This window comes from Olea europaea, unplaced genomic scaffold (genome assembly GCF_002742605.1).
Source record: "Olea europaea var. sylvestris unplaced genomic scaffold, O_europaea_v1 scaffold298, whole genome shotgun sequence".
Lineage (NCBI taxonomy): Eukaryota > Viridiplantae > Streptophyta > Magnoliopsida > Lamiales > Oleaceae > Olea > Olea europaea.
This window is the reverse complement of record NW_019248434.1, coordinates 212,244-231,276: the sequence shown is the minus strand read 5'-3', so window position 1 is coordinate 231,276 and position 19,033 is coordinate 212,244. Positions and strand designations below refer to the sequence as shown.

Genomic DNA, 19,033 nt, shown 5'->3' with positions numbered 1-19,033 from the left:
TCTCATATTTCTCGTTCTGCTCGGCATATCAATTTTATGTTCTAATGTTCACAGTGGGATTATTATTAGAGACTGAATAATTAGACAGTTATGATATATCGAAATATAAAGAAAGTAGATTTAATACTAATCTAGAGAATTCAGATTTGTTGATTTTGTTTCTAACACGTAAATTGTCTATTTCCAATCATGTAACGACATCATTAAAATCTGGTGTAGAGAATAAAAATATTAATACCACTATGCATGTAGTACTTAATTACCAACTACTTAATTGTATCGACAAACGAGATAGATCTCTAGTTGCAACTGAACAAAGATGGTGGGTTGTCAATTAAATAACAATAGCGGAAAATTTTCATAGTTTGCTTTCATGTCGATTGACATTTAAGGTAGCAACGATTGACGCATTTCAAAAGTTGAGTCATGGCACAACATTTTTGTTGATTTGGATAAGAAATACGGAAATGTCGTCCCGAAAAGGTTGATATTTTTCTTGTCATCTTTTATTTAATATAATATATTTTTCAACAAAAGGAAGTGATAATGGTTAAAATATTCAAGTATTATTTAATTAATAAAAAAGGGAGTATTCAAAATCCGCAATTTAATACAAAAAATAAATAAATAAAATAAAGAATGAGCGTGTCAAAATGAAAGTTATAAAAAAGAATGTGTTAGAAACTGTATTTTAAGCTACCACTCTTTAAAATAAAGAATATTTTGCCTTCAAAGAGCCTCTAATAAATTGACATAGTACCCCCATTCACAACATCTTCCTTTGAATCAAAAAAGCTGATGTATATGAAAATAACTTCTTTTATCCTGACGCAAAACCAGATACAAGATTAACATAGGAAAGCAAGTCAGCAAGCGGCTATGGATTCGACTCATAGAACATTATTTGGTATATATAAATAAGCAAATAACTGTTTAAGATTTGTGAGCATCATCAAAGGAATAACATCCAGCTAAAATTAAATAAAAATGAGAGATTCGTTGCAGAACTGTGGAAATCATGTTTTGCATACACGTGGCTACAGCAAGAGACTTCGAAAACCTAGTTGCAACTGAACAAAGATGGTGGGTTGTCAATTAAATAACAATAGCGGAAAATTTTCATAGTTTGCTTTCATGTCGATTGACATTTAAGGTAGCAACGATTGACGCATTTCAAAAGTTGAGTCATGGCACAACATTTTTGTTGATTTGGATAAGAAATACGGAAATGTCGTCCCGAAAAGGTTGATATTTTTCTTGTCATCTTTTATTTAATATAATATATTTTTCAACAAAAGGAAGTGATAATGGTTAAAATATTCAAGTATTATTTAATTAATAAAAAAGGGAGTATTCAAAATCCGCAATTTAATACAAAAAATAAATAAATAAAATAAAGAATGAGCGTGTCAAAATGAAAGTTATAAAAAAGAATGTGTTAGAAACTGTATTTTAAGCTACCACTCTTTAAAATAAAGAATATTTTGCCTTCAAAGAGCCTCTAATAAATTGACATAGTACCCCCATTCACAACATCTTCCTTTGAATCAAAAAAGCTGATGTATATGAAAATAACTTCTTTTATCCTGACGCAAAACCAGATACAAGATTAACATAGGAAAGCAAGTCAGCAAGCGGCTATGGATTCGACTCATAGAACATTATTTGGTATATATAAATAAGCAAATAACTGTTTAAGATTTGTGAGCATCATCAAAGGAATAACATCCAGCTAAAATTAAATAAAAATGAGAGATTCGTTGCAGAACTGTGGAAATCATGTTTTGCATACACGTGGCTACAGCAAGAGACTTCGAAAACCAAAAAAAAAAAAAAAAACAATCTGTTGTTTCTTCGAACCCTGTTTTCTCTTCAAACAGCACGGCACCTGTCCAAGTCAATATTTACAAGGAGGACAAGCAGCAAATATCTACAGTCGTATTGAACCTTCGGACAGGGTTAGCCAATTGTTTGATTAATAACCTCCATCTTAATGAACCTTGCCTGCTTTATTAGATGAAGAACCACGCTTTGTAAGCTTGTTCAATATGCATGCCATGGCAACCTTAGCACCCAAACTGGAATGACCTCTAGACAAGCATAATACGCCCCCGACAACAATCAAGCCATTTCTTATCAACTTATTGGAAGGCATTCTCGAGAGTCTCTTCGCATTGGATTCAAGAGTCCCCGAGGAGCTAATGGCACGCGCCAAGTCTTCTGGATGAACTGTGCTTGTTAACCCATCTAGGATTTCAAATTCAGGTGGGACCTATGTGAAAAATAGAAGAATAATCATTTACATATAGAATAGCAAGCTCTATATTTCCAACAATCACCTGGAAGAGAGGGGGCAGTAAAAAAGGCAAAGAAACAAAAGAATGTAACCGAGATTTATACAAATATTAACTACATCTTCTATGACCCAAGGAATTCACAGATGCCAAAGGAGATTGCCACAATGACAAAGAACTCAAAATAATTTCTGAAAAACTTAGCTATCTCTTCTGTGGTGCCCTGTTGTATATATATATGTACAATCTTTTAATGTACAAGGAAACTAAATAAATTACAATATCCAAAAATAGCACATCTAATCTACTCCAAATTTATCTCAATTATATACGGTAATACCCCCCTCAAATTGATGAGGGGAAGTCAACCAGCAACAATTTGTCAACAAGGAATCGATGTCGCTGTCGAGTTATTGATTTGGTAAAGACATCCGGCACTTGAAGATCAAAAGAAATGTAGGGAAGTGAGATCAACCGATCCTCCAAAGTATCACAAATAAAGTGACAATCAACCTCAATGTGCTTGCTGCGTTCATGGAAGACAAAATTGTTTGCAATCTGAATAGTACTAGTATTGTCCGTATGAAGAGTAGCAGTTTGAAAAAACCCAATCTCTTTGAGTAGACCACGTGACCAAATAACTTCAGAACAAGCCGTAGACATGGCACGATATTCAGCTTCAGTAGATGATTTAGAAATACGATTTTTCTTCTTACATTTCTAAGAGATCAATGCATCGCCCAAAAATATACACCAACCCGTAGCCGAGCGATGCATATCTGGACACAGCCCAATTAGCATCACTGTAGGAAGAAAGTTAGAAAGACCCTCTAGGAAAGAACAACCCACGAGTAGGCAATCCACGAAGATAAAGAACAATGCGGCGAACAACAGTAAGCCGGAGATGACGAGGACTAGACAAAAACTGGCTGATCTGATGAACGGAATAGGAGATATTTGGGCAACTGGTAGTCAAATAGATAAGACTACTAGGCTGCGATATAGAGTAGGATCGTCAAGAAGATCCTTTCATCTTTCCTGTACTTTACATTTACTTCCATAGGAGTGTCTACAGAAGAAGAGTCTTCCAACCTAGCTAACGCAATAAGATCCTGAACATACTTATGCTGGTTTAAGAAAATACCATTGGCCCGATGATGAACTTCTAATCCCAAAAAGTAAGTAAGCTGGCCGAGATATTTCATATGGAAAGTAGCATGCAAAAACTGTTGAAACTTCATAATTAAACTACAATCAGTGCCTGTAATGATGTTATCCACAAACCAATAGAATCACAATACCCATTGTAGACATGTGGAAGAAAAGAGAAGAATCATACTGACTCTGTGTAAAATTGAAGTTAATGAGTGTACTACGAAAGTTCTCAAACCACACCCGAGGAGCCTGCTTGAGCCCATATAGAGAATGACGTAGTCTATAGACATCATGAGATGAAGAGGTGGGCATACTAGCGGGAATTTTCATATAAATCTCCTCGTGAAGATCACCATGAAGAAAGGCGTTTTTCACATCCATCTGATGTAGGATCCACGGTTGTGAGGCAGCAATAGCTAAGATTGCCCAAACTGTAATCATTTTGACAATAGAAACAAATCTTTTCTCATAGTCGACCCCATATTTCTGTTTCTTATCCAGAGCTAGAAGACGAGCTTTGTATCGATCCAAAGAGCCGTCAGAACAAAGTTTCACAGAAAAAATCCACTTACTCCCAATAGGTTTCACATTAGGGAGACAAGACACAACGTCCCAAGTGTGGTTCTCCTCAAGTGCCTAAAATTCTGCTTTCATTACATTTTGCCAACACATGTTCCATGGCCTGTTTTGTAGCAAAAGGGAATGGAAATATGAAGTGACGTCAACCCCTACTTCTCTTTCCATGTGGGGCTCTCTTTGATGACTGGAATGGCCCCGGCTACGAGACGCAGGAAGCATCCACTGAGCCGGTGGGCCCTCCGCGGCATTTGGAAGCCCTACTGGCCTTGAGCTTGCACGAAGAACTGATACATGGCTGCATTTTGAACTGCGATGTCCCTCATACCCACAGCTATTTGGGCCATTCCTGCTGAGAGCCTTGATGTCGTCTCACCGCATTGGCGAACGCCGACGGTGAGGTCTGCGGTGGGTCACATTTCAGAGGGGTCCCTTGCCTTGGATTTTCATCATCATTGCTGGAACTCATTTCACTCCTTTTTCAAGGGTATTTAAAACTGGATTGCTAATTTTGACTAAGGTTCTTTTTCAAGAATGCCCCTTTTTCAAAGGGAAACTCACTAATTTTCCAATGGCTTTTCCGATGGTAAATAGGGAACTCTAGAACGCAAGTTTCTCACAGACGTCGCCAATCTATTGACTTCGCGAATAAGACCTTCCACGTGGCCAACCGAGAACCACTCCACGCTTTCCTCCTTGCACACAAGAGAAAACAGTCAGATGCACACGACCAATACCAGTGGGTGTGGTGGCGGCCGCATACACTCCGATGATCAAGTCAATGGACGGTGATAAGGGTGGTGCTGGAACAGTGCAAGAGAGTAGGGAGGAGATAATATATATTGCTTGGTGGTGGAGTGCTTGGGTTAAAAAAGATTACCATCGTCTCTTGCCAAACCTTTGGTTTTTATAGGTGAAGGGCACCGTGGGATACGTGACACGTGTATGCATCTGACGGTGTGAGGCACCTGCTCGTAGACATCAATTAGCCGCATCCTGGGGGTGGATAGTTAATTCTTCTGATATGTGAGTTGACATAAGGCTGAAATGTCAAATCAATTTATAAAGATAAGGGGATCCTAACACAAAGATACATCTCTGGAATTGGCAACGGAGGGATCTCTGCCATATGGCGCCTCATCTCCTCACACTTCGGTATCAAGAGCACCTCGGATGATATTATTTTGGTAGCGTCTGTGCCTCGCGGCATGTTGACTTGAGGTTTAGCTTAGGCGTATATCACTTTGATGATGCCTCGTCTGGACACGTGGCACCTCCCTGGGAAGTGGGCTTGGTAGTTCCAAGGCGGTTAGCGAGGGGCACAAGAGAGTGAGGGTGGTAGAGTGCTTGGGTTAAAAAAGATTACCTTCTCTTGCCAAACCTTTGGTATTTATAGGTGAAGGGCATCGTGGGATATGTGGCATGTGTATGCATCTAACAGTGTGAGGCTCTACTCGTAGGTGTCAATCAGTCGCATCCTAGGGGGCGGGTAGTTAATTCTTCTGATATGTGAGTTGACATAAGGCTAAAATGTCACATCAATCAATCCATAAAGATAAGGGGATCCTGACACAGATACATATTTGAAACTGGCGACCGAGGAGCCTCTGCCGTATGGCGCCTCATCTCCTCACAATTCGTAGGCGTCAATCAGCCGCATCCTAGGGGACGTGTAGTTAATTCTTTTGATATGTGAGTTGACATAAGGCTAAAATGTCACATCAATCAATCCATAAAGATAAGAGGATCTTGACGCATAGATACATCTCTAAAACTGGCAACGAAGGGGCCTCTGCTATATGGTGCCTCGTTTCCTCATACTTCGATATTTTGGTAGCGTTTGTGCCTCACAGCATGTTGACTTGAGGTTCGACTAAGGCGTATAACACTTCGATGATGCCTCGTCTGGACACGTAGCGCCTTGCTGGGGAGTGAGCTTGGCGAGGGGCATAATAGTGATCCCCCCAAGTTCAGGGATGAATATGCATATGATTCCTGGACTTTTTAACTGGCTGTGTATTGTTGTCGCTTTGTGTAGGTTCAACTGTCTCTGCTAAAGCTTGTGAAGCTGAGGGCTGGGGCTCATCTTCGGCCAAGGCTCTAACCTACAGGGGACGACGCTTAGGGGATGGCTTGATGTTTTTTGTAGTTTATTGCAACGTTTCGACCGAGGTGCTGACCCACAGAGGATAGCTCTTCGGGAGGGTTGGAACTGTAAAGCTTTTCGCAACGCTTCGATCGAGGCGCTGATCCACAGGGGATCGTTTCGGGAGGTTTGAAACTTTGTAAACTGAGGAGCACATCAACGATCGAGGCAATGACCCACAGAGGTCTACACCTGGAAGATGCTTGAATCTTTGTAAAGCTTTTGAAACGCTTCGACTAAGGCGCTAACCCGCAGGGGACTACGCGTCAGAAGGGTTGAAACTTTGTAAGCTGAAGAGCGCATCCTCGAACGAGGCGATGACCCATAGGGGACGGTGCCTGGGAGATGCTTGAAGCTTTGTAAAGCTTTCGCAACGCTTCAACTGAGGCACTGACCCACAGGGGACTACGCGTCAGGAGGGTTGAAGCACTATAAAGCTGAGGAGCACATCTTTGACCAAGGCAATAACCCACAGGAGACGACGCCTGAGAGATGCTTGAAACTTCGTAAACTGAGGAGTGCATCTTCTACCGAAGTGTTAACCCACAGGGGACGACTCCTGGGAGATGCTTAAAACTTTGTAAAGCTTTCGCAACGCTTCGACTGAGACGCTGACCCACAGGGAACTACGAGTTAGGAAGGTTGAAACTCTATAAAGTTGAGGAGGTTCTTCACTGAGGCGTGCACTACAGTCTTGAATAATAGGACAGCTGTCGCGTGTTTCCAAGGAGGACAGTTGGATGTGACGCCTATTCCCCAAAAAAGGCTACTGCTACTAATCATAACCTATGGCTATTTGAGGCTCGAGGCGACGCACCCTGGAGGTCCGTGAAAGTCACAACTACATCTTGGTCGTTAATCAAATCTAACGTTTCATTTCAACGATCTAGATTTATGATACGATTAACGGCTCAGATCGATAGCTTTAGAATTCAATGGTTGAGATCGTCCTAAGCCTCTTATAAAAGGCTGATTTGTTGCCATTTGAAGGTTTTCACTTGGCAAAATCTGAAACTTCCTTACTCTCAAGCTTTCTTAACTTTCGACAACCTTTCTGTTTCCTTTGGAGTTTTTTAGCAACTTTTCTGCGTCTCCCAAGTTTTTTGATGACTTTTTTGCACCTATTTGACTTTTTCGACGAGAAAGCCCATTTTCAGTTACCCCTTGCAAGTATTTTCCACATTTTTCGTCTTTTTCATCATACAAAATGGCTTCTGAGGGGAGTGGATCTTCTTGGAGGGATTTGGAGATCGTTAGGATAGATGACCCAACGCTGGCTACTTCGGCCAAGTTGTCCAAGGCGATATTGAGTGAAAACATCTGGAGACGACTAGACAGGCCCTTAGGTTTAATACTGCTGGGCCCAGATGAGCGAACCTGTTACCCAAGGCTGGGGTGCGTGGCGATAAGTGAGGATATTCTTAGGGCAGGTCTTAGATTGCCCATCCACCCCTTCTTCCGTTTCGTTCTTAGGTCTTATAGGTTAGCCCCCACCCAACTGAACCCAAACTCTTGGAGCCAGATAGTGGGATCTTGGATGTTTTGGAAAGAGGCCTCATAACGGGTGGAGATGCCTTTTTGGGTTTTTCAGACCCTGTACATCCTAATGGTGACATTTCTGAAACTGGTGGCGGAGAAGCCTATGCCATATGGCGCCTTGTCTCCTCACACTTCGTAGGCGTCAATCAGCTGCAACCAAGGGGAGCGAGCAATTAATTCTTCTGATATGTGAGTTGGCATAAGGCTGAAATGTCACATCAAGCAATCCATAAAGGTAAGAGGATCCTGACACAAAGATACAACTCTGAAACTGGCGGCGAAGAGGCCTATGCCTTATGGTGCCTTGTCTCCTCACACTTCAGTATTAAGAGCACCTCGGATAATATTATTTTGGTAGCGTTTGTGCCTCGCGGTATGTTGACTTGAGGTTCAGCTGAGGCGTATATCACTTCGGTGATGCCTCGTCTGGACACGTGGCACCTTGCTGGGGAGTGGGCTTGGTAGTCCGAGGCAATCAACGAGGGGCGTAACACCAACTATGGTAAAAAAGCAAATTTCCATCACGCTCTACTCTTTAAAATTTAGTAATCGCTTCTAGGATAGATTTATAATCCAAATAGATCAGAGGAATTTGGCATGTGTTGCCACAATCAAGCCAAGCTTGCAATGTAATTTGACAAAACATGAAAAACTGGTCAGATTGTCTGAAGCATAAAAATGCTTGGCACTTGGAATAGATTGTAAGATACGATGATGATTAATCAACCACTATATCAGTTACAGTTGGAAGCCTGAGATTAAATCACAGTATTAATTTACATATTAATCTTTGTATATTTATTTTTCTCCTTATTGTTTTACTTTGGTCAACAGAACAAATAATCAAATTCAGCATAGGTAGAAACTATATGTATCAGATCTTTAATCTTATGACAAAAACCATCCACATAATACTCCCATTACTATCATGTTCACTTCAAACACCTGGATTAGTGTTATCATGCAAAGAATAGTTCTAACCTTCCGAATTGATGTAATGGCACTCACAGCTGAATTTAGTTGAAGATGATTGGTAGTTGAGTATTCGTGTAGTGCATCGGACATTTTGCACACATAACTCCATATGCCCTTTGCAAAAGCTAGCTTTGCCATTTCCACATTCAGACCAGCGTCTTCTTGGTGCACCATTTTGATCTCACATGCATTTCTACTAGGAACTGCAAAAGGAGACTTTGACAAAACTGGTTTAGAAAGAAAAATCCAAATGGCTGACTTAGCACGTGAGAAAATATCATCTATAAAAAGCCTTCATGACCCAACTTGTTGGTCTTTCCCTCCCTCTCTCTCCTTCTATATGTCTGTCTGTGTGGGTTCATTTTGTTTCGAAATTTCCATAGCATTTTCAACAGGATCTGCCACCTACCCACCCCTCTCCCCCAGCACATAAAAAGAACAACATACTTTACATGATACAAAGTTGTATTTTTTTCCTCAAAGGTTGTAGATAAAGTTAGGCTGGTTAAATATTAATGACATTATAATTAGTTGGAAGCTAAATATATAATAACATATAGGGAAAAATGTAATGGAAGCCCCCCAATCTATTAAATTTGTGCAAACAGGTCACCAACCTATAAAAGAGAAAAGTGAGGAAAATATAGGAAACGAAAAGAAAATACCAACTCAACTTCACCCTCATCCCCTGCTTGCTAGCCCAACCTCACCACCCGACGTTCTCCCACCACACCAGTAAGCAATTTGTACATTAAGGAGGAAAACGATTAATTTTTACCTTTGACATTTTCTTTTTCTTTTCTTTTCTTTTCTTTTTTTCCCTCTAATCAATTGATTTGAGAGTTTGGTCAATTAATGGTGGATGAATTTGTAGGAAAATTGGCCTTAGTATCATAAATAGTCTTTCAACAAAACTTATTTAATTAATAAAAGGTTCTAGTTTTCGTTCAAAAACAATCGATTGCAAAAAAGTGGAATCATACAAACACATAAATAATTTCAATTTTATTAATATAATAATTCTGTTTAATTAACTTTAATTGTAAACTAAATATTGGCATTTTGTTAATATATATTGCCTATTTAATTGAAAAATAAATTCATCTAAAAAAAAGTTCGTGCCTAATTCTAATTCTAGTGGTGTATTTTATTCTTCTAGTTCTAATCCGTATGGATTTTTTGAATATTATTTAATTTTAAGCCAAAATGATTCAACAGCTGGGGGTTTCCATTGACCGGTACCACAAGTTACAAGGTGATAATGGGCACGGGCTTAACTGTCAAAGGGAAAGGCATATGCTGACAGGTGGAAGCCCCCCCCCCCCCCAATCTATTAAATTTGTGCAAACAGGTCACCAACCTATAAAAGAGAAAAGTGAGGAAAATATAGGAAACGAAAAGAAAATACCAACTCAACTTCACCCTCATCCCCTGCTTGCTAGCCCAACCTCACCACCCGACGTTCTCCCACCACACCAGTAAGCAATTTGTACATTAAGGAGGAAAACGATTAATTTTTACCTTTGACATTTTCTTTTTCTTTTCTTTTCTTTTCTTTTTTTCCCTCTAATCAATTGATTTGAGAGTTTGGTCAATTAATGGTGGATGAATTTGTAGGAAAATTGGCCTTAGTATCATAAATAGTCTTTCAACAAAACTTATTTAATTAATAAAAGGTTCTAGTTTTCGTTCAAAAACAATCGATTGCAAAAAAGTGGAATCATACAAACACATAAATAATTTCAATTTTATTAATATAATAATTCTGTTTAATTAACTTTAATTGTAAACTAAATATTGGCATTTTGTTAATATATATTGCCTATTTAATTGAAAAATAAATTCATCTAAAAAAAAGTTCGTGCCTAATTCTAATTCTAGTGGTGTATTTTATTCTTCTAGTTCTAATCCGTATGGATTTTTTGAATATTATTTAATTTTAAGCCAAAATGATTCAACAGCTGGGGGTTTCCATTGACCGGTACCACAAGTTACAAGGTGATAATGGGCACGGGCTTAACTGTCAAAGGGAAAGGCATATGCTGACAGGTATCCTTAAAACTGCCAGGGCTGCTAGTAGAAGAAGATTTCTTACCATTGGAGTTGGGTAGCTCCGATGTTATCCTTGGAATGTAGCGGCTACAGAAGTTAAGTAAAATGCAGGTGGATTGGAACACATTAACAATGTCTTTTGATGTGGCGAGGACAAATGTAACTCTACAGAGGAAACCCAACCTCAGTAAAACCCCTATTTCATTGAAATCGATGTGGAAGGCCTTTAAGGAACAAGGAGAAGGGCTCATATTAGAATTAGGAACTATCACTATCGACTCAAAATTCTCCCCACCGTAGCCATCAACAATCATTATAGATGTTCTAGAAAAATTCCAACCAGTCTTCAAGGACATCACTCAGCTACCTCCTAAGAGGAGTCAGGATCATACGTTCATCTTGAAATTAAGGGCCGCATCGGTGAGTGTGAAACTATATCAATACCCGCACTTCCCAAAGAATGAAATTGAACAGTCAGTACAAGAGTTGATTGCGGCAGGAATTATACAACAAAGTACGAGCCCGTTTTCAAGCCATGTGCTTCTAGTCAGGAAGAAAGATGGGGTTAGATGTTTTATGTAGATTATTAAGCATTAAACAAGGTCATCGTTTCCGACAAATTTCCCATTCCAGACCTTGATGAGCTACTTGACGAGTTGAACGAGGCTACTGTATTTTAAAAAATTGACCTTTAAGTCTAGATACCATCGAATTCAAGTAAGGGCCAAGGATGTTCCGAAAACTTCTTTCCAAACCCATTAAGGCCATTATAGTTTCTCATCGTGCCCTTCCGATTGACAAATGCACTAGCCACTTTCCGGTCCTCGATAATTCTATCTTCAAAGATTTGCTCAGGAAATGCATGCTGGTTTTCCACGACGAAATCATAGTCTATAGTTGTACAGAGGTGGAGCATTGAGATCATTTACGAAAGGTCCTGCAAATTCTAGTGGAAAATCATCTTTATGCAAACAAAAAGAAGTCTTCATTACAGTAAACAAAGATAGAATATCTAGTCCATATAATAACCAAGAAAAAGGTGACTATGGACGAATCTAAAGTGGCTGCAATGAAAGACTGGCCTTGGCCAAAATCATTGAAGGAATTGAGGAGCTTCCTTGGTATGACAGGATATTACAGACGCTTTGTGGAATCCTATGGAAGATAACATGGCCATTAACTTAACAGTTGAAGGAAGATAGTTTTGGATGGAATGAAGTGATAGAAGCATCTTTCACGCAATAAAAGCAAGCAATGATGACAGTACCGATGTTGGCTCTTCCAAAATTTTCACAGCCTTTTGTGATTGAGACTGATGAATCAAGATAGGAATTGGTGGTTGTCCTAATGCAAATTTGGAGGCCCATTGCATATTTCAGTCAGGTCCTTCCATCGAGAAGCTAGAATAAGTCAATATTTGAAAGGGAACTCATGGCAATTGTGTTGGCTATGTAAAAGTCGAGGCATTATTTGTTGGGAGACGGTTTGTAGTCAGGACAGACGAGAAGAGCCTTAAATTTCTTCTCGAACAATGCTTGGTAAACATGGAATATCAAAATTAGCTTACGAAATTATTGGGTTTTGACCTGGTTATTGAGTAAAAGCTCGGGATGGATTATGAGGAAGCAAACGCACTATCAAGGAAAGGAGCAGCCATGACTTTGATGGCTCTTAGCATTTTATGCAACCGGCAGCTAGATGAAGTGACAAAGGCAGAAGGAGATCATGATCTGGGCCGCATTATGTTTGCCTTAAGAGCTGATCCATCTTCTTGTCAAGTTATGCTCTCATTCAAAGGGTTTTGTTATATAAAGATTGGATCACTTTACTCAAGGAATCACGACTTATCTTGTTGGCACTACAAGCTAGGCATGACAGTAAAGTGGGAGTTCAAGGAGGATTCCTTGAAACTTACAAAAGAATGGTAACAACCTTTAATTGGATTGGGATGAAAAATGATTTAAGGGCATATGTGGCCATGTGCAAGTTTTGCAAACAGCATAAGTACTCCACATTAGCACTTGTCGGGTTTGATACAACCACTCCCTATACTTGAGAAGGTATGGGAGGACGTCTCCATAGATTTCATAGAAGGGTAATTAAAGTCGGAGGGGTTCGATTCAATTATGGTGGTGGTTGACCATTTGAGCAAGTATGCACACTTCATTGGTCTTAAACACACCTTCACGACACCATCTGTAGTAGCAGTTGGGTTGATACAACCACTCCCTATACCCAAGAAGGTGTGGGGGGACGTGTCCATAGATTTCATAGAAGGATAATCAAAGTCAGAGGGGTTCGATTCAATTTTGGTGGTGGTTGACCATTTGAGTAAGTACGCATACTTCATTGGTCTTAAATACCCCTTCACGGCACCATCTGTAGTAGCAATTAATGAAAGTAGTTGTTCGGCTACACGGGATTCCTCATTCGATCATTTTAGATAGGGATAAGGTGTTTTTGAACAAATTTTGGGGTGAGCTGCTTCACCTACAGGGAACTAAACTAAGGTATAGTTCAACCTATCGCCCCCAAAATGACGAGCAAACAAAAGTGGCAAACAGAAGAGTAAAGATCCATTTGCATTGTTTTGCTTTAGTTCAACCAAAGGAATGATATTGCTACCTACCTCGAGCTTTATATTCGTACACCTCCTCCTTTCAAGTGGCTGCACAACGTACCTCTTTTCATATAGTATATGGATAAAACCCTCCATCCCTACTGCGTTTTGAAAAAGGGGCAACTGTTGTATCCTCTTTAGACCAACAGCTGGTAGAAATGGATAAAATTCTAGATAAGCTTAAGATACATTTACATCGTGCCCAGCAACAAATGAAGACCACGACCAACAAACATAGGAAGGTTATTGAATTTTCAGCCACAAATAGTGTCTTTGAAAATGTGCCCCTATTACCACAATTCTTTGGCACACAATATAATGAAAAGCTTGCTCCCCACTACTATGGGCCCTTTAAAGTTTTGGCTAAGGTGGGGAATGTTGCTTATCATTTGGAGCTGCCATATGAGACAAATTCATCCAGTCTTTCATGTTTCACAATTACGAAGAGCTGTAGGGGAACACTGACCTCTCCTTTACCTCTCAATCTTGGGGTTGACTGGAAATTACAAGTTGAACCAAAAGCTGTAATGGGAGAAAAGGCTACTGCATTGGGAACATCAAAAGGCTTGGAGGTGTCGATTCAATGGAAATGATTCTCTCCTTTAGAAGCTACCTTGGAACCTTTCAGTCTCATTACTCAACAATTTCCTACTTTTCACCTGGAGGACAAGGTGATTGAATTGGGGGGTAATTGGTAAGCTCTTAATTGAATATACTTATTCTAGAAGAATCAAGAAGAGTGGAGAAGAGGGAGGCAATAATGAATTATGTAGAGGGGTATGATAAGGTATGCAAAATTAGTTATAAGTATCCTATAAATAAAAAAGGGTTAGGGGAGGACAGGAGGCATATTTTTAGTGAGAGTATTAAATGTGTGGAGAGCTACAGCCCTCTAAAGCGACTGCCTATCTTTCTGTTCTATTTCTGTAATTTACGTTTCAATCAATACAAATTATAATCTCAATCCTTTCTTGTGTTCTTTTGATTCATTTCAGATCGTAATTGTCAATATCTTTGGGTGGAACCTATTAGTCGACTAAACATACCATTATTCCATGATAGCAATCTAGATTGGTGGATATGGAAAGCACAGAAGATTTTCACAAGGAATCGATTGTCCGAGAGGGAAAAGGTGGGAAGCCATTATGGCATGTTTGGACGATGAAGCTTAAGAGTGGTTTCAAAGGCTAGATCATCGTCGACCCATGCAAACTTTGGGAGAATTGAAAGAGGGGATGATAGTCAAATTTCGGCTGTCCATAGGAGAGCACTCACCGGAGCATACCTTTAGTTCCTAAATTCCAATCAAGTCTTACGAGGAAAGCGTGAGTATTGAAGGTAAAAAGGGCATAGAATAGACTAGGCACATGGACAATCGAGATCGAAAGTTGTTCGAAAGCCCGGCAAAAATCAGTACTTCTGTCGGTAGCAAAGAACAGGTGTTTCCATGGCAATCGTCGAAGGAGAAGTATGAGCGTCGAATTGTAAAACTTCCATTGCAGTTGACAAATGGTATTAGAGACGGATCAGAACAATCTTGGAAAGGAAATTTCATCAACGAACTAAATCGTACCATTAGGGCTAAAGACCAATTGCTGTCATCAGTAGGCATTAACGAAATGGTCCAATATGCTGAAGACCTAAATGGGTTGTTGAATCAAGCCCAAGTAGGGATTGGCCCAATTCAGAATAAAAGCCCAAGATATGCTAATTACTTATCCACCTTCTTCCTCCACGTAACAAATCAATTCCTTAATTCGTCAATTCTACTCCACTGGAAATTATACCCTCCAAATCCCCAAATTTTTACAAACAACAAACTGATGTGGATCTCCAATTAAATTGAAGAAACCTATATTCAGCAACGAAGTAAGCAAAAGGACTTACAGGTTTTAGTCATTACTAAAGAAATTAATGGCCAGTATTTGGAAGTCGATGAAGGTGCCAACGACAATATAGGGCGCAATGGGATGGTAAATTGGTTCGAGCTTTTCCCAAATACTATAGCAAGTTGGATTGCACCGGGGACCACGAAAGGATGAGGCGGATTAATGCAGCAGGAGGTTGTGGTGATAATCAAGTATGGGGCTAAACACAAATTTAATTCGAATAGCTAGATTCACAACTTCGAAATTTATGCACGGACGCGATTGGTTAAGGAGTTTTAACGGATATTGGTGATATTGGGTCTATTAAAGGAGTCCACCAAATTCCTTGGACCAAAAATTGTGATTTTAACATCACCTGGGTTATTCACAAGGGAATTTGTGTGGTTGTATGATAAATTAACCTTACAATCACAACCTCCACCTTGAGGACAAGGTAGATTTCAGGAGGCGACTAATGACAAACACCCATTAAGATGGATGAGGCTACAGGGGATCAAACTAAGTCTTTCATTCCATTCATAACAGTTATAAGTGACATTAAAATTTAATAAAAAGTCATTGTTAATATTAACCTTCGGTTGTCCGAGATGTCATTCGTATCACTTTACTTTCTACATGACGCCTCTACGGTGCTTATTACTTTTTATATTTTAAAAAAAATGGTTATAAGAATTAGAAGGAAGAAAGTTGGCCTATCTATTTAAATGAGAATACAGCCAACTGAACTTGAAGAATGTTACAACTTTTCACAAATTGCAGCTTACGAAGAATATTTGACTACCAACCATTTTTGAAAAGTTGAAGGTGTTCAACATTCAGTACGGGTACCACTAGACATCTCTACATTCTTTGAAAAGAATGATATCCAATCTTAAAAGATAGTGAACTCGGAAACATGCTCTAAATCTCAAATTTTCATCATATATTTAACAAGAAAGCAAGAGTGGGGAAGAAAACTATTTGAGCTATTCATCTCCAAACACCTACAGCTAGTCATGAAACTGTCTCAGGCTCACTTACCCGGGTCAACTATGTTATTCTGAGACAGTCAATTGGATGTGCAAGTCATAGGGATAGAATATAAGGTGAATAAGTAACCTACCTTTCCTGATTCTCCAGCCAGATCTGAAGAGTTTGACCCTTATATACCTTCTCTGTCTCGGAGCCAAAGGATGTTCAGATTCCTAATAATAGTCACATACAACATGTAAGCATATATAATACATAAGGTACAATCACAGGGGGACAATGCTGGAAAAGAAATATGATAAATGCAAAACATAAATTATCTTGAAGACTTAACCTATTCATTATTAAAAACTGTGCCAGTTACACAATAAAATTAAACAAAAACTTTATTCATTTGAACCCATCAAGCACTTCAACCGGTTATATACCAACAAGCACCACATATTATACTATTTCATAGGTACTTAAAATAAGCAGGTTTAGCAAATTAGAAACCAAAATTCTTCAATCTATAAAAGCAAGTTCCCTATATTGCTTACAGGACAAGTTTCATTTTACATAAAGACCTAAATCTCAAAAATTTACCAGCTACAATATTTAACTAAAAGGTAAAAATAATAATAAGGTACACATTAACAAGTCGCTAAAATAACTTTTGCCTACAAAGGATAATGTATGGTTAGATCATTGGTTTTTTAGTGTGCTGCTCCATGAGTAAGGAGCTGAAAACTCACTTGTGCTGTGGTACATAACACCTAATTCACATTGGATATCAAGCTTCAAGCTCTTTAATCTACAAAAGAAAATCCCAGACTTTCCATCTCTAGAAACTCCAAGCTTAACAGCTAAGTGAGTCAACTAGAACAGATATTAGTAACAGGGCCTAGAGTAACTAGAGAGAATAAACAATTAACTTCCAATAAACCCTGGAAATTTTAGTTCCTATGTAATTCAATAATGTCACAAGATAAATAACAGTGTGGCAAACACTCTCATGAAGCATGACTCTTATCTTAAAAGTAAGTTTTTTTCTTTTTCTGTCATTGTTCTATAAATCTCATAAACAACAATATATCTGTTTATTACAGATAAAAAAGACAACCCACTGTAAGTCATTGCAAAGACAGCAGGTTAGTAGTGACACCTTACTGAAGCAGTAGAAGGATCCATCTTTGCCTTGCCAGACCCTCCAAGCCAATACATACTCCCGTGGTGTCAAGAACGGGAACTTTTTAACGGTGCGACCAATTTCAGTTCCACTAGCTTGGTCCACCTGCAACTGCTCGTGCTCAACCACAGTCTTGTCCCATAGTTTCCTATAATCATTATCCATATAATACTTCATCAGCACCTCAATTGAGCAATTTTCAAATGTTGTGACACTCAAATACTTCAAAGGCCCGTCCTGCAAAAGAAGAAGAAGAAGAAAGAAGTATCCTCTTCACTTGAGCTGACAGTCAAAATATGCTAAAAATACTCAGATTGAGAATAGCACAAGAGAGCGTACTTTTTGTTTGCAACACTTGGCCTTATACGAAAAACGATTGTTACTCTTGTCAATGACATTTTCCCAGATGATATCTTCATGGAACTTCTCATCTAGGTCGTCTATCAAATTCTTCAAATCTAAATCAGATATAATTCCAGAAATCCTGCAAAAACAAATCAAATCTTATTAAAAATTCTTCTAATACATCTCTACAGCAGCATCAATACTATTACAAAATAATCATACCGATGTTGAGAAAGGGGACTGGAGATAGAATCGGCGACGCCATTAGTCACCGGATTCGAATGAGCAGGTTTTTGATTTCTGAAACATAAATGTACAAATCGGAATCTAAACCTAAGGAAATTGAGAGTGAAAATGAGGAGTAAAACGGCGAGAGTCCATGTCCAGAGTAAACTCCCTCTCTCCATTTTGTTGTCTTCCGTCCATTATTCTTCTCCCCATTTTTTTTTTTTTCGTTGGTCAAAGGCCAGTTTGAAAAATTGGCCGGGTCAACCGGCCAACAGCCACTAATTCCTCCTGTTACACCTAGGCCAGTCGATATTGAAGAGGCTTATCCGACCCGCAAGACGGGCAGACCCTGCTCCGACCCATGGGCTTTGTTTAGAATCTCTTAAAAGAGGATGTGGAAATCCCACCACACATCTACCTTTTAATAAAGGGAAAAAATCACATATAACCAACAAAAATAAAATAATTTATAATATACTACATGATGTTTTATATACTATAAATATTGGATATTTTCCTAAAATAAATCAAAATTACTGACTCCTATAATTTCTCTAATTATTTGAAGCTATAAGACATCAACAGGTAAGGAAAGGAAACTTCCCTTAATTTGATTGTCATTAATTTGTAATTTATCCTCAATTTCACATTTATACATCTTAAAACATGTTATTTTTCAAAGTTTAAGTAGTTTTCTCGATTACGTTGTCAAAATATGTTTGCTTCACTTTCTTTTATAAACAAAGATATGTAGCAAGAGTTGTTACATATTAAGAAATGATGTTTGGCATAAAATTTTATTTCTTATTTTAGTGTCATGAGATGTATCACTTGTGTAAAAGTAATCGATTACCCCTAGCTCACCTATTGTTGCAACCGTTTTTCCTCCTATTTTATAAAATTGTATGTGATAGAATGGATGAATAAATATATGTTTGGAATTGTGAGTACACCTATTTATCGTATGTCAAGTAATATCCTACGGGTCAAGTTATTCTAGCATCCACGATAAGTTTTTGATTTTGCAAAATATATTCATGTTTATAGGATTTGATTAGTTACTTAATTTCTAGCTTT

General features: G+C 38.7%; 1 protein-coding gene across 6 annotated transcripts; it reads right to left on the bottom strand.

Annotated features, from left to right (window-relative positions):
• Positions 1-910: 910 nt before the first annotated feature.
• LOC111384713 lies at positions 911-18,168 on the bottom strand. 6 transcript variants are annotated; one of them, XR_002700947.1, is made up of 7 exons: positions 17,951-18,168; positions 17,723-17,867; positions 17,360-17,620; positions 16,349-16,430; positions 8,692-8,888; positions 1,822-2,272; positions 911-1,060 (listed from the first exon to the last, which is right to left on the bottom strand). XR_002700947.1 is itself a non-coding variant. In XM_023009030.1 (6 exons), the coding sequence occupies exons 1-6, from the start codon at positions 18,133-18,135 to the stop codon at positions 1,991-1,993; spliced, it is 1,152 nt and encodes a 383-aa protein (XP_022864798.1). In that variant the 5' UTR covers positions 18,136-18,168; the 3' UTR covers positions 1,672-1,990. The 6 variants fall into 6 exon arrangements, 5 of the variants coding, with proteins under 5 accessions (XP_022864798.1, XP_022864799.1, XP_022864800.1 ...); XM_023009030.1 differs by lacking the exon at positions 911-1,060 and having other exon boundaries at positions 1,672-2,272; XM_023009031.1 differs by lacking the exon at positions 911-1,060 and having other exon boundaries at positions 1,672-2,272; positions 8,719-8,888.
• Between the last annotated feature and the right edge of the window lie 865 nt (positions 18,169-19,033).